The following is a 23,875-nucleotide window of genomic DNA, read 5'->3' on the forward strand; positions in this document are numbered from 1 at the left end:
TGTAATCTGTAAAAAAAAGCTCTTCAGATCTCGCATTTTACACATGAGAGCTCCCTGGAAGGTCCTGCTGATGTAGCTGCGCTCTACCTCACCAGTGCCTTGAAAAAACAGGAAGTCAAAGAAAATAAAATGTAAGTTCACTAAAATATCTTTATATTTATATATGACCTGTTTATAGATCAGGACGTGGAGCTGCATGCAACTGTGCTTTGAGAAAAAAAAAAATTTTTTATGGATAAGTCTTTGTGTATTATTGTTTTAAATCAATTATTGTATGTTGACATCATAAATGACAAAAAATATATAGATTGGATCAGTTAAGCAGTACAGTATTAGGATTACAAGTATGAAAATGGTGAATACTGTATATCCTATACATATATTGTTCCCCTAATAAACAACGTATGTGTTAGAGAAAAAAAATGGTGCAATACAAATGAACTATATATGTTGATTTTTGTAATACCCCAAAATTCTCCTTTAAGCACTAGGAGCCAATCAGGATCTGCTACAAGCACATATACAGGCAGGGAATATTCTTATAGAAGATGTAAAATGGAGAACCTGGGATCACCAGCCAGCTGCTTGTCAACAGTAATACAGTCTGTATTGTTTCCAAAATCCAACAGACAAAACAGCTTTTTTCAGCCAAAAGGAAATGCAAACAGTCCACAATTCTGGTAAATTGAAAACAACACAGTAGCTCATACCAGTCCCACACTTGGATCTAGGGTTGCCATCTGTTTTGTGGGTGCTGCAAGGGCCACAGGAGTCCAGCAGACAGTGTCTCAATCTCCAGACCTTCTCGCAGCTGTGGACCATTCCACTCCACCTCACAGACAAGTGACTCCTTCCTGTATCCTTTCAGGCCTTCCCTGCAGATGAGTTAACCCTTTGGGTTCGGAGGCTCTTTCCCATCCAAAGTCTTTCCAAGTCTCTGAATTCCAGGTCCCAAATGAGAAATTGCCGTGAGTTCTTGAGAGAACTGCCAACCAAACCCGTCTCTTCTTCAACCAAACTACACCAGAACCCCTCTCCCTGCATGGATGAGAACCCCTGAGTACCCAAAACGACCAAAACCCAAGTATCGGGGATATATACTTGCCATCCAGGACCTATCCCTGGTGTCATGTACAAAGTAAAGAGAAGGAAAGAAGGGTGATGTGCTGTTGCTTTTTCACTGTCCAATCCAGTGGATATACTCCTTTGCCCCTTGACAATGTTCTTTTGAACAAAATTAGTTGAGAGAAGCTACAATGGTAACTTTATTACACCCGCTGCGTTGTCTGCATGTGATTGATTGTTTTATATGCGATTTTACTTTCTTAAATGTAGTTTTAACCTTTATTAAAAAGCATGGATTTTTAATTACTACACTAGGGATTATTTACGAACGGAAAATTCACTTTGCACTACAAGTGCAAACTACAAGTGCAAAGTGCACTTGAAAGTGCACTTGGAAGTGCAGTCGCTGTAAATCTGAAGGGTAGATCTGAAATGAGGGGAAGCTCTGCTGATTTTATCATCCAATCATGTGCAAGCTAAAATTCTGTTTTTTATGTTCCTTGCATGTCCCCCTCGGATCTACAGCGACTGCACTTCCAAATGTACTTTCAGTGCAATTTCAAGTGCACTTTGCACTTGTAGTTTGCACTTGTAGTGCAAAGTGGATTTGCCTTTCGTAAATAACCCGCTATGAGTTCCTCCTTTGTCTCTCCCTTTTGCTGAGCTCACTGTTGAACATCATGGTCGTATGGTAATCCATCCTGGAATCTTGGCTCTTGATATCCATCCATCCATCCCATGAGGATACTGGGATAAAGTGCAGTTAGACCCCCGTCTTGGGGTCAGAGTAACTGAGCCCACCCTTGAACATCCTGGCCGTATGGTAACCCATTCTGGAATCTTGGGTCTTGATATCCATCCCATGGGGATACTGGGATAAAGTGCAGCCAGACCCCCATCTTGGGGGTCAGAGTAGCTGGTAAGCTGCTTGAGAGTTTGGTGTGCACTTTTGGGTGTAAAAATTTTGCTATCCACACCAAAATATGGATTTTTTGTTTTGTTGATACACAAGTATAAATTAACTTTTTGCACAAGAGCACTTCTCTTTTTTTCTGATGGACTTTACTCGATTAGTTATGAATGTTTTTAACACATTCTTATTTATAGTCTTTAAAATTCATGAATTTCTTATTTGATTGAATTTATGCACTTTACATTGATAGCGCATCACATATTTTTTTATTAGTAATCCAGCGGATACCCAATTCAATGAATCCAATTCACTGCCCAATCCAATGCATCCAATTCAATGTCCAGTCCAATCCGATCTGCAATCCAATGGGAGTGTGTTCTTGAGAAAGCTTTATTACCACTGTCATAACAGACATGCTCTGGCGGGGTATTTTTGGATCACTTTACTAGCTGCATAGAATTACAAATCTTTTTGGCAGGTAAAACTGTTCCCAGATATGTATTTCATCTGTGCAATTAGTTGCTTTAAAGTGTGGGATTTTACTGCTTCTCTGAGACACTAAACAAGGGGTTTATTTTATTCCATTGGCAAACTAGAACTTGTAATATGAAGTATACTTGCATTCGCTCCATGAATAGTTTCTTTTACACATTCCATCTCCTTGGTTTATACACAGCAGGATTTTTCTACATTTACAGTTCATTCTGGCTGCAGCGTACAGTCGCTGCTCTGCAGCAGGGGGAAAAGGAAATAGTCTTCAGCTTTTGAATACACTGTGCCTAAGATAGAAAAAACTAGAGGACTGCAGAGCGTGGAACATTCAGACTCTCACCCCGGCCGTCTCAAACACCAACAAATTTTATGATAAATCAAGAATATGGATCTCACTTACTGGGGACTGCAGAGCCGGCGTTGATCCCAAACTCCCCCTGAAGCCTCAGCATTATGGATATTTTCTGCTGAGTACGTTTTCCAGAGAGGAACTCCTGAAAAGTTAAACACCTCTGTGTGTGCAGAGACTTTGTGCTGACGCAGCCGAAAGCAGAAAGAAAAATGTCCATTTTTTGGAAATGCTAAGTAGGTTTGGAATCAATATCTGCCTTACCATAGGAGCATCATCAAGATGAGATTTATACATTTTTCCACATAAGACGCTGTGATTTAATGACTGTTGGGCTATCTTGTTGAAAGAGCAGAGCTTGATCAGCAGGCTGTCAGAATATTTAATAACGCCAGGGTTACACTTTTGCTTTTTTTTCCATGTCATGCATGAATCTCTGATTATTTTTTACTTATTACTATCAATAGTATGTCCATTCCAGAATGGGGATGTTTGTGGCCACTGACTATATATATCCTTACATATGTTTGATTTAGGACGGAGATGAACATCACATTTTAGAATGCAGGTTGATGGGCAGGGAGGTGACCGCAGGCTGGGAGGGATGAACTGGGAGTGTGGGGGCTACTATTTCTCATTTCAGATGTCTGTTATTGGCATTTTCATGTTTTAAATCCAAGCAATCCATTTGATTCCAGGCAGTTTGTTAGAGAATTACTCTTTTGTTCAGAATAACTTATTGCATGGCTGAGTTTCCAGTAACAGTAGTAGATGCAGTCAATAGTCTGACTATTGATAATGACAGATCAATCACTGGATTTCCACTACATGTAAAATGGCATAGTGATTACAATTTGAGATTTAAAAAAAATAAAATAAATATATATATATATATATATATATATATATATATCTATATAGCTACATATCCATATATATCTATATCTATATCTATCTATCTATCTATCTATCTATCTATCTATCTATCTATCTATCTATCTATCTATCTATCTGTCTGTCTGTCTGTCTGTCTGTCTGTCTGTCTGTCTGTCTGTCTGTCTATCTATCTATCTATCTATATATCTATATATATATATATATATACTATTTACATGATGGGTGCTTCCAGAGGGGATTAAGGGGTGGGGCTGTCCCTGGAGTTGGGCTTTAAAGCTTATTTGAATGATTATCCAAAATTTAATCTTACCTCTTATGTGAAGAAGCGGGGTAAAGGCTGGACAGAAAGCAGAACAGGACAGTTTATGGACCATTTTTTTCTAAAGATATATTAGGATTATAATAGATAAACTCACTGCTGCCTTTTTCTTTTCTTGCATCAACCTTTCTGCATGCAGCTGATACATACAACAATCTTCTATGCTGTTTTCTCTGTGTTCTCAATCCCTCTCCTATCTCTCTTTACAAAAAAGAGGTGTATAAACCAGCCGCCATGTGCACGCAGTCTTAATGCATTTTATTATTCTAGATCAATTTACCAGTATTTGCACTGTTAATATTATTTGCATTTTTTTGCTCTCTACAGGATATAAATTGAAAACATCACAAGTAGCCAGAAATCATGTAGGGATGGAACCTTAGCATCTGGATTTAAAGTATATGTCAGCTACTCCTGGAAGCGGCTTTAACAGCGGCAACAATCAATCAAGAAGGTTTTAAGAAGTCATTGCTTTCAAGTAATTAAACAGACAGGGCTCAGCTTTGGGAATCCCGTCAAGTTCTTACTTTAATGAAGCAGAAATCGAGCAACTGCCTGGATTGGTTTGGCGGAGGCTAAATCCTGCCCCTCCAGAAATGTGTCTGATAGAATTCTATTGATCAGAGATGCAGTAGTGAGTGGTGGGACTTCAGTGAAGGGGGACCTAGAAGATGCTCTGCCTTCCCTGCACATCTGGACTATAAGCATCAGCACCACTGAGCTGTGAACTTGAATGTCATATCACACATCAGAGATACCACTCCTAATATAAAACACAAGTGGAATAATGGATCTTCTCAAAGCTTTTGTCAGCATTATCATTTTCTGCTTTCATTTTTGTAAAGGAACGAGACTGCAAAGTGGTAAGTACAATATGTACACTTATACGTTAGAAAAGGCATAGAGGTTGATTTTGCTAAAACTGGAGAGTGCACAATCTGGTGCAGCTCTGCATAGAAACCAATCAGCTTCCAGGGTTTTTTGTACAAACTTAATTGAACAAGCTGAAGTTAGAAGCTGATTGGCTACCATGCAGAGCTGCACCATAATTTGCACTTTCCAGTTTTAGTAAATCAACCCTATAGTATTTTAGCCCGATCATATTGATTTATTCACATATACTTGCACTTTTTCTAATGCAGCTGTGGCTTTCAATTCTAGTACAAATACATTTTCTGAAAAAAGTTTTAATCAATGTGTATTTTACTTTAAATGTATTAGTATAGTTATTGACTGAACTACAGGTACATTTTTATTCTTAAAGTATAGGTAATCCCGATCATTAAAACCTCATAAACTATATTTAAAACCTCATACAAGCTTTAACATGTTACTATAAGGAAGGTTGTTTTTCATGTACTTCAGAGGGTGACAATGCATTGTCCCCATCTTACAATTCTCCAGTGTAGTTACCCCGGCTTCCATTGGAGACTACAAGTGTTGCTTTTAACATACATTTTGCAGGCATAGTCCACTGCTATCCCCATAAAAAAACACCCTAAGAAATACCATGCAGTCATTTTTGTATACATGTAGACACACAGTGACCGAAAAGGGGCCGCAGGAGATCAGCAGCATGGCAATGCAACAAAAGGAAAAAAGACAAAAAATAATATCTGTATTAGAAAGAAAATGGCAGTTGTATATTATTCATAATGCTTTAGCAAACTAAATTATATTAAGTTAGGGTTCACATCTACTTTAATATTCTTCAAATTGCAGTATTTTTTAGCAGCTAATATGAAATCATTTTTTATTTTGTCTGACCCCTTATACCTCATGATAGAGAACATTTGACTGCTTGCTAAGAGTTTCCATACATATCTTCAGTGCCTTTTTCTACTGCTTCTGTAGAGTTTCTAAACATTTGTTCTATTTAAATCAACTTTTCTCTACCTTTTTTTTTTTTTTTTACACCAGAGGAACCCAGAAACGAACCCTGAAACGAAAAAAATAATTTTCAGGTCTTGAGGAACCTCTGTAGAACCAGTTCATTGAGGATCAATTGAAAAAATACCACTTACCTTGGTGGCTATTTGGGAAGTATGCCCCCGTTACAGTGGTGGCCAGAAGGCCACGCTTACAGATGGTTACAGTAAAATGATATTGATGTGATGCTGATGGCTTTGCCAAGTAGAGTTGGTCCTGTTGCAGGCACCATAAAATGGAAAATGAGTCAGTCACAGCTTAAAGAACTCCTAGGAATTTCTGGAGGAACCCTAGTGTTCCACAGAACCCTGCTGGAGAGTAAATGGTTTAAATGCAACTTTGCATCTGGGATGCCATGCTCACAGCAGTAGTGGGGGTGAATTATGTACAGTTGTTAGTTTCTTGGTTTTGAACAGCTCAGGTGCTTCCTAAAGTGAAATTCCAGGCTAGAGTCAACTAAGCTTCAAGTAGTTCTAAAGCCTTAGTGTTTTTACCTTAATGCATTCCCTGCATTAAGGTAAAAATGACCCCACTAACTATTTCCCTCCCCTCTTTAAACACTTATCTGATCATGTCAGCCTTTTTTTACATGGACATAGGAAGCAGCAGGAGTACTACTGTCAGTCAAATCCTGCTACTGTGAGTCAAATCCTGTGGGGGGGGGGGGGGGGGGTGCAAGCTGCACTTGTCTATGGACACACACAGTGATGCTTGGGAAAAAGGGAGACACCGAATAGAGGAGGAGCCTGGAGTGTCAGCAGGGGACCAGGGAAGAAGAGGTACAGAGCAGGTAAGTATGGCATGTTTGTTATTTCAGGAGAAAAAAAATGTGAGGTTTTACAATTACTTTAAAACTGCTCTCACCCCCTTCTAAACTCCTATACAAACTGCCTTGTAAAGGTAAGATACATACACTAAAGCCGGCCACAGGGAGCCAATCATTTGACTGGACTGGAGCGCCCTGAGAATAAGTGAGTCTATGCATCTTCCTTTTACAGGGTATTTATTATAATTTTTGTGGGGGGTGGGCAGCTTAGTACTAGCCTAGAATTCCACTTTAAGCATTTTTATAGGCTCTCAGAGCTCTATTACAGAGACCATTCAGCAGGTGGTTGAATTTCTTTACAAATCTGTGCTTGGCAAGTAAATCAGCTTATGAAATGAGTCACTAAATGTAAACATGCAATGCTTCAAAATAATCACCAACTTTACTTTTTGGGCCATGCACATTAATATGTACAATTTGTTGCTATGGGTATACATGTTGTTGTAACACTTCAAATCGGGGATCTTATGGGTGTTCCTAATTCCTACTGTGTGTTTCCCAGGAGTCCAGACCTAAATCAAATCTTGAATTAATATTTAATAATGAATATTGAATTCAATTTGAATAGAGAATCAAATAGGTCAATATACATGTGTGCTTAGTGAAGTGCTCACTCTGCTGGGTGCAGGGCAATGGTGGACAAAAGTTTCATACACATTGTGAAGCTGCGCCAGTGCCCTATGAAATGAAAAGGTCCAGTTATACTAGATGTGGGTTGGGGATCCTATGTAGACCTTGACACAGCCATTTCTGGAGCAGGAGAGATGCAGGAGAGATGCAGGTAGTATTTTAACCATAGTACCGGTTTATACTATAAAAGTGGTGATGGGCATTGAGCACCTCTTTTACTTATTTCCAAATAGACCTGGAATGTGCATAATGAGTCTGCCTTTTCCTCTTGACTCCATTTAATCTGGAAGGGAATGTTGATTGCATTACCCCAGTTATGAGCCACCCATGGGAGAGTTCACAGTATCACAAACAGTTATCTATCCACTGCATATATGCACAGTGGCTGTGTTTGTAGTTGAGAAGTAGGGAGTCTAAATATTGTTCACACACAGGGCTTTTTTGGTGACTTTATTCACCTGGAAAGAACGCAACCTGCATCTTAGAGGATTTCTCAATGTATATTCCCCAGTGAGTTCTCTTTTCCTAGCTCAGCAGAACCCTTAAACCCTTACCTAATGTGACATAACACAAGATTGGGGTACACTCTTCATCTGAGGCTTTTTGTTGTTGAACTCCAAGTATGATCCTAACGGACCATAAGCAGTGATTAGACTTGTAAAATACAAATGTATTCATTAAATTTGTATTTTTACAAGTCTAATCAGTGCCTATGGTCCGTTAAAATCCCACTTTTGAGCAACCTGTTTTTCACTCTATGTACCAGGGATGTGGACTGTAACCAGTCCTATCCAATCAGTTGGCAAAAACCTCTCTATAACAGGTATGATCTTAATCATATACTTCCCTTGGACCAATGTAAGTATGCTAATCTGATATCTGAAGGGCCACTGGGAAGCTGACAATCATTGATCACTGCGGTCTTCCAGGTACTGTACCGAGCAGCTTACAACAACAGGGAGTGACTTGCTTAGTACTGCTATTTATTTAAAAATACAAGAAATCCGTTGATTGGACAAGGTAAAGGGGAGGAGTGATGACCTCTTCTTCCATCCAAAGAACCTCTTGTATTCCCTGAAAAAATGAAGGTGTTCTGTGAATAGCAGCATATTGGGCAACAGGCCCAGACTGGGACAAAAAATAGGCCCGGGCATCTTTGACTTAGCAGCCCAGGAAGTGGGGGGGGGGGGCATTACAACTGGCTTTGTTAGTACTGCAATGCCAGTTATAAGGCATTACTCACAGAGCCAGTTATAAAACATTACAAAGCCAGTTAAAAGAGTATTGCTTTATAACTGGCTTTTTGAGTATTATGCCGTGTACACATGGGTGGACTTTTCGACCAGACTGGTCTGACGGAACTAATCCGTCGGACAATCCGATCAGGTGTGGGCTTCATTGGACCTGTAGCGGACTTTTTCGGTCAAAAATCAGACGGACTTTAGATTTAAAACATGTTTCAAATCTTTCTGACGGATTCGAGTCCGGTCGAAAAATCTGTTCGTCTGTATGCTTGTCCGACGGACAAAAACCGACGCTAGGGCAGCTATTGGCTACTGGCTATGAACTTCCTTATTTTAGTCCGGTTGTACGTCATCACGTACAAATCCGTCGGACTTTGGTGTGATCGTGTGTAGGCAAGTCCATTCGTTCGAAAGTCCATCAGAAGTCCGTCAAAAGTCCGTCGGAAAGCCCGTCGGACCTTTGATGCCAAAAAGTCCACCCGTGTGTACATGGCATTACTTTTAGTAGTGCTTGTTAGCCTGTTAAATACTTCATCCACGGTCAACTTTTCTGGGTAGAATGGTCTCCCCTTCAGCTTGAGCCACGCACATGGCTGCTGAGGGAGAGGAGTGCCCAGAGACAGCAGGTGGGTGTACACTAATAATCACTAGTCAGACTGCAGTTACTGAGGAAAAAAAGATAATAAATTACCATTAGGAGCGCTCTCTGACCTGGGGCATCAGATCCGACCCCTTCACTGGCAGGAAAAGGAGGTGGGCATACACCAGACTCAATGCTTTCCCTATAGGGGGCCGCAGAACCTCGCTGGCTTTCACGTGCAGGAGGAGGGTCTGAGGTGCATAAGGCCTCTTCCTCGGCTTCTCCGTCCCTCCTCCTCTCCTGGCGTCCTGGTTGCCAGGTGCCTGTCGGCTGCCGGAGCGCATGCGCGAAGAGGGACTTTTTGTTCAGCGGCGGCCTAAGTCATGGATGGGCTTGGTAGGCAGAGAATGCTCTGCTTCTCCCACTACCACCAGCATATGCAGAACATCAGCGGCTGGCCCCGTATGTTGGAACCCAGAGCCGGCCCTGCATTTCACAGCCACACATGTGGCCGGCAGCCCCCGCCCCACCGGGGAAACGCCTGATGTGCCCTATGGCCAGTCCGGGCCTGTTGGGCAAGATGCCTCCTCTGGTCAGTGTGCAGATGGGAAGCTGCTTGGCACAGGTCCAAGAAGAATAGGGTAATGTCAGTTTCCCCAGTGGCCCCTCAGGTATGAGATACGCATACTTACATTGGTCCAACCCATAGCAAAGCATGCAATTAAAATCATACCAAGAGTTCAGTTTTAAAAGATATCTAAACCCAAGATCAAAAATGTAATATATTGTAGCTTACCTGTCCTCATATGTTGTGGCTGCATTTGTTTTCTTTTTCTGGGCTGTTTTCTCTACACTTTCAACCGGTAATCTTGCCATTAATACACACAGGGCTGCTGATAAGTCAGCACAACCACCACTCTAGTACCGGGCCCTATCAGCTCAAAAGGGGGGCTCGGGGCAACTTTGTTGTCCATCTATAGCATGCAAGCATTTTTACACAGATGACCTGTTGAGCCAGGCTCAAATTCTTGCAAGGACCTAAATTATATTCCTCGGACCCAATCCATCCAGCAGAGTGGCCCAGGAGACAGGAATAGAAAGAGGATTATTTTTTTTATTTTCAGCACTAGCCTGTGCCACGATCCCGATGTGCAACTAAAGTCCCGGCCGGCAGCTATTCCCTGGTGGAGTGATCTTTACTGCTGCCTGCTGAGGAGGGGGGTTGAGGCTGTAGCCGGACCTTGGGAGGTGACAGAGCGGAGAGTTGGAGGAGGGCTCAGCACAGCGATGCCAGTGCACAATGTATGGATTGCAAAACTTCATGGAAGGTATAGACAGGCGGCCATACAGCACATACTACTAGTGCTGAAAGGGAGAAGTCAATGCAAGCAGCCTTGCCATGTGACAGACAGCCAAAGAGCATCTAATGTGCTGTGATCTTCATTGTGACGTTGACGTACCTCCAACATTTTGAGATAGGAATTAGGGACACCTACTAGCAAACGTATGTAGCAATAGGACATGCCCCCTGCCACACCCCCTTACCTTTAAAGGAGAATTAACCAAAAAAAAGTTAACTAAATCCCCAAGTGCTTTTTTTTTACTACTACTATTCCTTTATATTGGCTTTTAAAATTTACAAAATGCAGCAATTTAGAAATTGGATGACTGGAAAAAAGTCAATTTTATATACAACTATATAAATCAGACCAAAATGAGGGACAAATGAGGGGAAAGAGGGACAGAGGGACATTGCTCCAAATCAGGGACAGTCCCTCGAAATCAGGCACAGTTGGGAGCTATGATGTTGATGATGATCACACCACAGTGGGATGCTTCCTTTTTGTCTTGTTTATACATGTGCATTTTTACCACCCCCAACCACTCTTCTTATGTTGCAAAGGCCACTATAGTACATATTGTGCCGGGGGGTTTTACACTCTCCCCGGCTGCAGCCACCAGGAATGTATGTACAGTAAAACCACCGCCACCAAGATCTAAAAGGAAGCATCCCACTTTGCTGTGATCATCATGATGATGATCACAGCACATAAGTTGTTGTTTCGCTGTCTGTCACACAGACAATCATAAGTGGCTGAGACATTCCCCACCCTAGAGCCGCACATATATAGTACATGTCTCTTGTATATGTTCACAGGGTTCACCTTAATATTCATACCATGCCCTTTGGGTCTGGTATGAATATTAAGGTGAACCCTGTGACAAAAATTTTTAAAAATGGCATGGGGGTCCCCCCCAATCTATACCAGGCCCTCCAGGTCTGGTATGGATTTTAAGGGGAAACCCGAAACCCGTGCCAAAATAAAAAATAAAATGGCATGGCCCCCCCAGAATCCATACCAGGCCGCAGGAAAAGGGGGGGAATGAGAGAGCCCCCCCCCCCCTGAACCGTACCAGGCCACATGCCTTCAACATGGGGAGGATGCTTTGAAATCCTCCCCCCAAAGCACCTTGTCCCCATGTTGATAAATCAGAGAATCACTGCAACAAGAAGGTAAGAAATTCACAAAGATAAATCTGCAGGCTGGGCTGTGACATTATCCCTCATATTTTATGGGCTTAAGCTCCTCTTGTTGCTGCCTAAAATGTGGACATTTAGATGTGGACTTGTTAAAATGCCTTCTGGGTGTGTCCTAAGATTAAACAACACAGTTGTGCATTATGCTATCACAAACTTAGTGACCTACTTAATTCCAACCCCTGATTGGGCACTTTTTGGCCTAATCAACATCCCAAGTATTAAAATCTCGAGAGCCTGTAAACAATTCGTTGTTGTCAAATCCCTTGTAGCATGGAAAGCCATCCTACATAAGTGGATCCACCCAGAACCCTGCAACATTTCTTAGGTTATAGAAAAACGTTCTTATGTTTTCAGTGTGGAATGGGTGAAGGCCTCCTTACACAAGGAATCACAATAGATAGAACATGATAGAATAACAAATCACAATAGATAGAACATTTTTTTCAATATACCCAGGGGTATCAAATGATATCAAATGCTTTAACAGCTGAGACCTCCCCGTGTTCCTCCATCTGCTAGTTGTTAGACCGATCTTGTTTAATAATGTAATAATAATAAAAATTGTTTAATAATGTCTATCCTTAAACACTGGTACCTGATTCTCCAACATTAGACAAACTGTATGATGCCATTTTTGTATTGTTCCACTGGTCAAATGCCATGGGCATTTTCATTGTTAACTGCATTCTCGCATCAAAAAAAAAGAAGAAAACTCTAACTTTATGTACTCATAGCCCATAGGCTATAGCCCATAGGTTTATGGGAGCCTATGGGCTATGGGAGCCCATAGGCTCCCATAGCCCAGACATTTTTGTCGTCTCCCCTGCAGCAGCCGCTTAGTGACACAGGGGAGCTAAAGCTGCAGGATCATGTGACTGAAGCAGAACGGATTTAAAAAAGTAAATATACAGATTTTTTTTAACAGGTTAGGCAGGATAGGTAAGAGGAGGGGGGGGGGCATTATGAATTATGAATAGATAGCGTTAGGGTTTTTTGCAACTTTAATTGTTAGGCTTTCCATACCTTTTTATTACAGAGAGGTGTTCATCAATAATTCCATTTATATACACATAGAATACTTTCGAATTTCCAATCCTGCTTGATCAAACATACAGCTCTCTCTTTCCCACAATTGCCCACATTTCAATTAAAAAAAAAAGCATTTTCGTGCAGTTTGCCTGACTCTGTGTAATTAATTACAATGGTTATAATGTAAAAATTATTTTCATTGTCTCTGGCTTGACCACAGCTGAAAGAAGCTTTCATTAGTCTGCTGAACTTCTGCCTTTTTAAGAAATATATTCATAAAAAATGCTTCCTGTTTCAAAATCTGAAAATGTTGTAAGAAAAAAAAGCTGGGTGTGCTTTTTCTGCGTTCATAATACAGAGATGACTGTTAATTCCAGTTTGTGTTTGTTTTTGTATATAAAATGCTAAATCTAAGGCCTATGCAATTGGTGCAAGTGGATTTAGTATAGAGCAATATCTGCTCTTTTATGAGGACCAAATGTAGATATGCTCATTATAAAAAATCCATAGCTCCCAACCTTTTAAAATTAAAACCCCGGTCATATTACAGCAAAACTCCAGGAGACCTAAAAAAAACTCTCCCTTGCAGAGGACTGCGCCTGCACTGCAAGATTTGGAAACGCAGGTTTATTACTCGATCCTCAGCTCCTGCAGGCTTCTCAGCATTGCTAGACTGGTCACTGCAGCTTCATTTGCTTCATGAGGCTATATATTCTGCAATATTTACATTTTTGGTAAACTCATTCAATGAATCCAAGCTCTGCAAGCTGAGATAACATGCGCTGCATTGATGCATCGACACAATTTCACAGTAACCATGAGATAAAACAAAGTTCAGGAATATTCCTTTATCCTATTGTTTTACAAATCTATGTACACTACAAACTGTATGATTGTTTGAAGAGAAATGCATCTGTATCAGGCTCTAAGTGTGAGGAGGAAGGGCAAGCAATAAAAACAAAATTAAATATTCTAACTACCAGCAAGAATGAGCCCTTACATTTAAAGAGCTCCTGTCATTTCAGATCCATCATGGCAACACCTGTTAGCAGGCATCCACTCACCTGCTGCCGCCACGTCCCTCACCTTGTTGTGTCACTGCCGCATCACCAGCCGTCTCATTAAAGTGAATGGGACTGTCGGTGAGTCAACAGCAGGTCAGAGGAGGAGCCGCTGCGGGACAGAGATGACAGTTGCTCTTTAAAAACTATGTTTGATTTAAATCAAGCCTGGACTTGATTTTGGACTTTAAGTTTCCCCCTCTTAGGGCAAAACTCTTTTAGTCATATTTGGCCAGAATTTATCTAAGGGTGGCATAGTGGCTAAGTGGTTAGCACTTCCGTCTAGCAGCAAGGTTGTTGGTTTGAATTCTAACCACAACGCTACCAGACTGGAGTTTGTTTGTTCTTGTGCCTGTGTGGGTCCCTTCTGGATACTCTGGTTTCCTCCCACACTCCAAAGACACGCTGGTAGGTTAATTGGATCCTGTCTAAATTGGCCATAGTATGTGTATTTATGTGAGTTAGGGAACTTAGATTGTAAGCTCCTCGAGGGCAGGGAATGATGTAAATGTAAAATAAATATGTGTAAAGAGCTGCGTAAATTGACAGCGCTAAGTACCTGTAATTAATAATAAATAAATAAGCTACTCCCTTTTCTTTATCTCAATAATGGGATGGTTAGGAGACATGCAGAGGTATCGTGTTATAGGTTTTAGCTTTCATTCTTTAATGCGTATTTTAAAATTAACTCTTGCAGCAATGCCATCCTCTAGTAACAAGAGGGTATCCCTTGTAGTCATAAAAACTGAATTCCAGGCAGATGTATAAAAAAGCCATAGTTTAAAGCAGTTGCATATTAAAAAATAATTAAATGTATTTTACATACTGTCAGGACCGTGTAAACACTCCTTCCACGACAGCTGCTGGTCTCCTGGTTTTGGCTGTAATACATCGTGGCCACTGGCCACACGCATCAGCTCCCCCGCCGTGTAGCGGGCGCACGTGCCTGCTATAGCTGTTTAAAGGGCCAACGTACAGCTATGGCGATTTGCTGGAATGAGCCGACCTGCCACAGTATAATGACGGCGGCTGCTCGACAAGTGGTTAAGCCAGCCAAGCCTGCAGTTTCATGCTTGTGGTAGCATTTGTAACAAGTGCCCCAAGCTCCCTGTTTGACTGCCCTGTTTTGCTGTTTGAATTCCCCTGTTTATGACCTTTATTGGAACTCAGACTGTTCTCTGAACTTTGGCTGCCTTTTCGACTACAGATTTTATACTGACTATTCTAAACCTTGCCTGCTGTGTACCTGGACTGTCAATGAACCACTCTACCTGTCTGTCAACCACAAGCACCTGTTTGCTTTGCTCAGTTTGCTCCTGCCCTGGCGTGGTGGCCAGGCACTATAGTATTGTGTATAAGACCTGAGGGCAAAGGTCTGCTTACCTTATGGCAAAGGGGGCCATAATTATCTTCCCAATAATGCTGTTCCTGTTGGGATGATTTACTAAAATAGGTGCACACAGAATCTGGTGCAGCTGTGCATAGTAATCAATCAGCTTCTAACTTCAGAAGACAAAAAGTGGGGAGAGGGAGAGAAATGCAACAACCCTAGTGTAGCATGTAAAGTGTAATTTTAATAGAAAATATAAAAAAGCACTCACAAAGATAAAATAGAGCTCAGCATGACAGTCAGGTAGCCTCTGGGGCAGAGATCAGACATGCAACCAGGATGCCTTGCCTTGGCCACCGACAAGAGAGTGGAGATGGGATAGAAGCAGGGAACTGCTGTCAGTAGAGAGCCAGAGCCATGGATGGAACACAGGGCCCAGGATATGAAGCCATCTTATGTAGTAGGAAAATGCTGGAGCAGGAACGCGTTTCAAAGCAACCTTGCTTCTTCCTCAGCCTCTGCCTCAATCAGGGACTAATGACTGACTTTAGCATGGTAGCCAATCGGCTTCTAACTTCAGCTTGTTCAATTAAGCTTTGACAATAAAACCTATAAAACGATTGGTTACAATGCACAGCTGCACCAAATTCTGTGTGCACCAATTTTAGTAAATCTTCCCCTCTGTTCCTAACAATAAATTCTCCAACTCATTTCTGTCTCTGTACCACCCACTGCACTGTGTTGAGGGCTTTGATTTGCCAAGCAACTCATGAAAGGGTATGTCCTCTCCTTTGAACCTGTATACTGTGTTTGTCATGCTTCTTACATGTGTGATTTTTGTGTGCAGGATGCTACAATGTAGACAGAGTGCAGAGGATTTACTAAAACCGAAGCGTGCACAATCTGGTGCAGGTCTGCAGAGAAACCAATCAGCTTCCAGGTTTTATTGTCAAAGCTTAATTGAACAAGCTGATGTTAGAAGCTGATTGGCTACCATGCACAGCTGCACCAGATTCTGAGTGCTTCAGTTTTAGTAAATCTCCTACAATGTATGGGCAAATGAGTCCTATCTGTTGTGTGTATGGGGTAATGCTAAAGTCAGCCATTAGTCCCTGGTGCACTGACCAGCAAGGAAGCAAACACTGTTTGTCATGCTTTGTCATGGTTCTGTTATTTACTATCCCTTGGCTATCAATATGTGTATATATATATATATATATATATATATATATATATATATATATACATAAACAGGAAAAAATATTTTACTGCGCTATCCCAAAGACAATCATATATAAAGGATTAAACCATAAATAAAGTGAAAAAGCTGCAACTATAAATGTGAGACACACACACTACAAATGTCATGAGAAAAAAAGCTGCGTTGTGAAATGATTTGTGATCAAAAAAATTGAAAAGTATTAAAAAGATTAAATCATAACTATACAATTAAAAATATATGAAAAATTCATGTAATATGTTAATATATCAGCTTTTATACTATCACCAGTGATAAGTGCAAAAAGATATATTAAGATAAAGTGTATAGCAAGATACACAAGCAACAGAGCCAAGTCCACTCCAATAGGCTATTGAAAGAGAGCCCACTTAGTATAACAATCTTCTAGATCAGGGGTCTCAAACTGGTGGCCCTCCTGCTGTTGCGGAACTACAAGTCCCATCATGCCTCTGCCTGAGGGAGTCTTGCTCATAACTGTCAGCCTTGCAAAGCCTCATGGGACTTGTAGTTTTGCAACAGCAGGAGGGCCGCCAGTTTGAGACCCCTGTTCTAGATGATGGCTTTGCAATCTTCCTGCCAATGATGACATGCAACTGCAACACTATGGGAGATGTGATGGGGTGCAATAGAGGAGTGCCTCCACCCACGAAAATACTGCCGCTTACCAGCTCCTTAGATCTCTGGTTAAGGAGATCATGCGTGCCTGTGGCTCTTAACCCCAGCCTCGGGTCTTTCAAAGGTAAAGGAGCTCCTCAGACTCTCTGCGTAAGATGTCATCTCATGTGGCAGATGTGTGCTGGAAGGAGGCTTACCAGAGCAGAGAAGCAGATTGACCAGCTGGAGTTTGAGATCAACCCAGAGGACAGTGGCGGCAGCCTCTCTTACCTCTATTTTCCTCCCTCCTTCTTCACACTTATTCAGTTATTTTCCTGATTCTCCTGATCCTTTTTGTGAATTTTCGTATTGTGATACAAATTCTGTGGCACAATGACTTATTCCCTATCATATGGCTCAATCGAAACATGACCCTTGGGGTAGGAAGTCATTACTGTGCTGTATTTTTAGCTGGCACATAGTGCTCTGGGAATCCTTTGTATTTGAAATGTTTCTTTGTGCAGAAATTACAACTTCTCCATAATAAAGGGTAGAAGAAAGGTTTCAGTTTGAGTAGACATTGCAATCACTGCAGGCTGCTTAATGATCATGTAGATTACAGAAATTTCTGATGTGTGACCACATTCAGCTAATTGAAGTATAGGAAAGTGTATGCAGGTGATGTTAAATTAGAATATTTACTTATATGAGCAAACATTTGAAATGTTTAGGCTGGGTTCACACTTGAGAATGCAGCAGCTTACAGCAGTTGTCCAGTGCGTCTCAATTCACTGTTTCAGGTACGATTTCAGCCCAAATTTTGGGCTGAATTTGGACCTGAAACAGACCAAAAGACGAACAGGGCTCCTGTGCAATTCGCACCGGAGCCACTGCAGAGATATGTGAACCGGTTCCATAGAGAGCCGGTCACAATCTCCTGCTATGCGAATTGGATGTGGGGAAATCCACATCCAATTCGCACTGGTGTGAACCCAGCCTGAATACAAGGCTGGGCATTTCCAAGTTGCCAGGTTGCCATGGTGACTGAAAAAATTCTCTGGCCACTGGGTCAGTGGAAGCTACTGCTAGTGGGGAGGCAGGCAGGGCATTGGTTGGTTGCATGACAGAGAGTTTAATTTTTGCTGCACCCATAAAGCTTTGCTTGCCTTCACATTTTTACCATACCCCAAACTGCAAGCCATTAGGGCTCATTTACACTTGCAGTGGTTGAGGTGCATTTTTAAAGTAATATTAAAGGTAGAATTTTACCAAAATCTAGTAAACATGTTATATTTACCTGCTCTCTGCAATAATTTTTCATAGAGCTGCCCCAATACTACTCTTCTTGGGTCCTCTGCCGGTGCTTCTGGCTCCTCCTCTTCTCCAAGTGGCCCCTATGGCAAGCTGCTTGCTATAGGGGCACTTGTGCATGCTCACTCCCGAGCCCTGCTCTGTGTGCCAATAAGACACACAGAATGGGGCTTGGTCCTGCCCTCCACTCCCTTCTCACTGGCTGCGGTTGACAGCGGCGGAAGCGGGACCCAGGGGAGCTGCTGCTCTCATGCACGATATACTGGATCGCAATCGAGCTTGGGTATTAAGTTAAGTATTTAAGTATTAAGTAAATTAAGTATTAAGGGGACTGCGGGGGGAGCTGCATACTGAAGGCTTTTTACCTTCACGCATAGAATGCATAAAGGTAAAAAAAGTTAGCCTTTAGAATCACTTCAAAGCCACCCAAGCTGCTCCCCCTTAATTACTTCAGCCCCGGAAGGATTTACCCCCTTCCTGACCAGAGCACTTTTTACAATTTGGCACTGCGACGCTTTAACTGCTAATTGCGCGGTCATGCAGTGCTATACCCAAACGAAATTTGCGTCCTTTTGTTCCCACAAATAGAGCTTTCTTTTGATGGTATTTGTTCACCTCTGCGTTTTTTATTTTTTGCGCTATAAATGCAAAAAGACCGAAAATTTTGAAAAAAAACGATATTTTCCACCTTTTGTTTTCTAAAAAAAAATCCAATAAACTCAATTTTAGTCATACATTTAGTATAAAATGTATTCAGCCACATGTCTTTGGTAAAAAAAAATGTCAATAAGTGTATATTTATTGGTTTGCGCAAAAGTTATAGCGTCTACAAACTAGGGTACATTTTCTGGAATTTACACAGCTTTTAGTTTATGACTGCCTATCTCATTTCTGCCTATCTCAATTCTTGAGGTGCTAAAATGGCAGGGCCGTATAAAACCCCCCAAATGACCCCATTTTGGAAAGTAGACACCCCAAGGAAATTGCTGAGAGGCATGTTGAGCCCATTGAATATTCATTTTTTTCGTCCCAAGTGATTGAATAATGACAAAAAAAAAAAAAATTTACAAAAAGTTGTCACTAAATTATATATTGCTCACACAGGCCATGGGCATATGTGAAATTACACCCCAAAATACATTTAGCTACTTATCCTGAGTATGGGGATACCACATGTGTGGGATTTTTTGGGAGCCTAGCCGCGTACGGGGCCCCAAAAACCAATCACCGCCTTCAGGATTTCTAAGGGCGTATGCTTTGCATACCTGAAAAGCAAACATGATAAAACATAATAACAATAAAACATTGTAGAATAGAATACAGTAAAAAAGAGCAGAACAATAGAGAGAGAATATATAGAGAGAGAGAGAACAATAAAATGACAACTATTTTTGTTTTTTTTTATTTTATATATTTTTTTGTGTTTTTTTTTTTTTCTTTTACACTTTTTTTGTAACTGTAACTTTTATAACTGTAACCGGTTCCAGGTTCGGGTCTCTCAAAATGCGATGGCATCTTGGGAGACCCTGTGAAAGTGTGTCTAGTCTGTGCAATGCTGTACCCTACACTAATACTCAACTAGTGTATGGTAGCGTTCAAAACATTCACCAATGCAAAGACCAGGATTGTCAGGACAGGAGGTACAATAATACCGGGTGTCACGCCTATATCCGCGCTTGCTGCAGACACAACATTTGTTTGGGGATGTGAATGGGGGAAGTACGGGCGCTGCAGAAGTGGTGGGTTCCCAATTAGGATTGGCGAATGCAGCAGGAAGGGCATTATGGGCACGACGGGCCTGTGTTTGTCTTCTTGGTGGCAGCGGGACACTACTTGTGCTTGCCACCTCACCAGTTTGAACTGCACTTATGGGACTCGCCATGTCACCAAGTGTTACTGCAGTGCTGGTTTGACTACGACCGGGGTGTACTAGGCCGCTGGTGCTTGCCACTTCACCAAAACGCTACCAAAAAAACTGTTAGCGATCACAGGGATCAGGCCTGACTCTGCGAACGCTGCATTTATGCGTTTAGTGTTTTGTAAGTGACAGTAATCGATCGATACTGCACTTAGGTGGGCTGGGCTGGGCCGGGCGGAGGGGCAAAACGCAGGTGCTAGCAGGTATCTGGGCTGATCCCGCTAACACTGCGTTAAACAGCTGGGGACGCTAGTATAGATCTGATCAGATCAGATATTGATCCGTTCAGATACTATACCACTAAGGGAGGTGTATGCTGCGTGCGTGGGTGTTAGCGCTACTGGCGCTAACCTGACGCTGCCTGGGGCGATGCAGACCCTATCTGACCCTAAAACCTATCACCGCCGAGCGATCAGGGGGCTAAACCTTTATTAGGTAATAAACGCGGATGCCCTGACACTATAAAAAATAAACTAACTAACCAGCGTCACCTGTAACAGTTATACGGTGATCACTGGTGAAAGGGTTAACTAGGGGGCAATCAAGGGGTTAAACCTTTATTAGGTAGTATATGGGGTCCCTGACGCTATAAAAAGCTGACGGCGAACCTATATATTTACCTCCCTAACTAGCGTCACCAGTGACACTAATACAGCGATCAGAAAAACGATCGCTTAGTGACACTGGCGAAGGGGGGTGCTCAAGGGGTTAAAACTTTAGGGGAGGTTAGGGGGGTACCCCAGACCTAAAGGGGGCTAACACTAACTGCCCTACCACTTCTAACTGTCACAAACTGACACCAATGCAGTAATCAGAAAAAAAAAAAACGCTTGGTGTCACTGTGACGGGGGGGGGGGGGGGGTGATCGGGGGGGGTATGCCTGGTGTGTTTTACTGTGTGTGTTGTGTTTGTGCACTCACTCAGATGTCTTCTCTCCTCTGCGCCGGAACGGAAAATACCGAGCCGAGGAGCGATGACATCACTTCCTCTGCCGCTGTTTACTATACAGCAGCAGAGGAAGGTTCTCATTCGTTGGGAGCAATCGCGAGGGGTGGCCATGAATGAAGGACGTGATTTTCCCTGCCCGTACCATTCTGCTGCAGTATATCTGCGTTAGGCGGTCGGCAACTGGTTAGGCTACAAAGACACATGCCACAGTTATGATGTTTTGCTTTGTGGCAGCAGCAAGAATTAATCCCCCATTGTGTCCAATAGGCACTACCACCTGCCAAACATGTGTTGCGGCATGGTGGTGGCGACTTTTAGGGGTTAAAACAGACATTGAGGAGGCAACTTAACACCTCCTCACTGCCTGTCAAATGCCTTCTGATAAGCAATCCAGCACAGATAGCTCTTCAGAGGGCGATGCTAATGTAAACTAGCCCTTAAATTTAGCCCAGGTGGTTGCTGGAGCATAGCTTTCTAGAAAAGCAAGAAGCACAGACAGCAGGAGGGACAGTGCACAGATTGTGAATGTAAGGACTGTGCAGCACTTATTTGTGAAGACCATTCCAATAGCCCACTGGCTACAAGGGTTATGTTAATGGAGTTTAAGGCTATGTTTCCACTATTGCGTCCCCAAAGTCGCACGATTTACACTGCGACTTTACAATGCGATTTATGTTGCGATTTGATGCGACTTTAAAAATGACTTTGATGTTCTGCGATTTAGCCAGAGTGATGTAATTCCTTATCCTGCTTAGTTACTTCCCCTTCCTGTCTTCCACACTCACGTACATCAATATAGGAAGTGATGTATTTGGAAGGGCAGAGATCATGTGCTTCCGTAGACTGCCGTGGAAGTCGCAACAATGTCGCGGTGTCAGACATGTACATGCGACTGCATTGCGACTTAATACCTTTCTATGGAGAACAAGTCGCACCGAAGACGGAACAAAGTAGTGCAAGAACCTTTTTTAGAGACGCTGCGACTTGAGTCGCACTAATTAGAACGGGGACCATTGAAATACATGGGTTTTGACTTGTCATGCGACTTGACAAGTGTCAAGTCGCAAAACAAGTCGTAGTAGTGGAAACAGAGCCCTAGGCATTAGAAGTACTGTGTATATAGCTGGGAAATGCTTTGTGGGGTCTGGAAACACAGTCAGGAAAACTATTCTTACTGAGAGATCTTCACGCACACCAGGCTGGACAGTGTGCACAGTTAACAGGCCACCTCTGGAGATTTGTCCCTGGAAGCATCTCTGGCTGGATTCCCAGTTCTTTTAAGGAGTGTTCATTCTGTTGTTGCCACTTTGGTTAACTGCTTACAGAATATTAGTATTTTTTGTGTTTTTTTTTTTACAGCAGAATAGGTAACGATTGAAACCCCTGTCTTTGTTATTGGCTTTCGGTGTCTCATAGGAGAGATTTTCCTACACTTGTTGCCCTGCAGACAAAACTGGATGTGAGAGGAAATCAGGTAGATAGACAGTTGTCACTGCAAAATGTCCTCATTGGAACACTTACCTCCTATTTCTGATAGAGGTTCTAGTCCTTCACCTCTCTATCCAAACTGAAAAAAAGTTTGTCTTAACATACATTTCAAATTACATTACTACTTTTGCAGTCAGATTTGGGAAAACACTACTTTATGTTTGTTATGTGTTCCCAGTCACAGAGCATGCCTAAAACATGAAATATTTATATATTTCTTACCTTTTCAATGTTTCTCAGGAAAAGGTGTAATGACTGACTGCAAGTTTTTTTGAACAATGTTAGAGTGAGCCTGTCCTAAATCTGTCCTCATTATTATACAATGCAAGAAGGCCAGCCCCTAAAGCTTTAACCCTTTGCTTGGACAGACAGTGTTCAAATCTGGTTACGACTGATAATGAAGATCTGCCTGCACAGTACAGACAGGGTTAATTCTAGCAAACACAGTTGCCCAGCCCCCCCCCCATAAACAAAGAGGACTACCTAGGATTTTCCCTTGCTGGAGGATCCAGAACAGAGAATATAAAAAAGGTAAGCTGCAGTTTTTTTTTAGTTATGCTTTGTGAATGGGGACATGTAACAAATATAAAGTAGGTATTATCCCAATATGGCTGCAAAAGTGGAAATACACTTAAAAGTGTCCCTGACGCTTTTAAAGTTTATGTATACATAATAATGGTCGGAATAACAATGCAGGTTATTGTGAGAAAGGACTAAAGGAATCAAAAAGCCCTTAAAGTGATTGTAAAGTCTTGTTTAAAAAAAACAGAAAAAAAAGACAAGCATGTTATACTTACCGGCTCTGTGCAGTTGGTTTTGCACAGAGCAGCCCGGATCCTCCTCTTCTTCTGGTCCCCTCTTTTGTGCTCCTGGCCCCTCCCTCCTATTGAGTGCCCCCCACAGTCAGCAGCTTCCTATGGGGGCACTGAAGCCAAGTCACAGCTCTGTGTATCCATTCAGACATGGAGCCCCGCCCCGGCCCCGCCCGCCTCCTATCTCCCCTGATTGGCTGACTTTGACAGCTGCGGGAGCCAATGGCGCTTATGCTGTGTCTCAGCCAATCAGGAGGAGTGTCCCGGACGGCTTAAACATTCGTTGACATCGCTGGAGAGAGATGGGGCTCAGGTAAATAATTAGGGGTGCTGGGGTGGCTGCTGCAATAGAAGGCTT

At 42.1% G+C, this 23,875-nt stretch overlaps 1 protein-coding gene across 2 annotated transcripts in view; it reads left to right on the forward strand.

Annotated features, from left to right (window-relative positions):
• Positions 1 to 2,663: 2,663 nt before the first annotated feature.
• The window catches only part of LAYN (layilin), an 89,865-nt gene continuing 68,653 nt past the window's right edge, over positions 2,664 to 23,875 (forward strand). Inside the window, exons 1-2 of one of the 2 annotated variants that reach the window (XM_073602419.1) lie at positions 2,664 to 3,055; positions 4,363 to 4,898. In XM_073602419.1, coding sequence (XP_073458520.1) covers positions 4,823 to 4,898 — 76 coding nt within the window. In that variant the 5' untranslated portion in view covers positions 2,664 to 3,055; positions 4,363 to 4,822. The remainder of the gene's footprint in view (positions 3,056 to 4,362; positions 4,899 to 23,875) is intronic. The other variant, XM_073602420.1, reaches the window with a different exon arrangement.

This window comes from Aquarana catesbeiana, linkage group LG10 (genome assembly GCF_042186555.1).
Source record: "Aquarana catesbeiana isolate 2022-GZ linkage group LG10, ASM4218655v1, whole genome shotgun sequence".
NCBI classification, from domain to species: domain Eukaryota; kingdom Metazoa; phylum Chordata; class Amphibia; order Anura; family Ranidae; genus Aquarana; species Aquarana catesbeiana.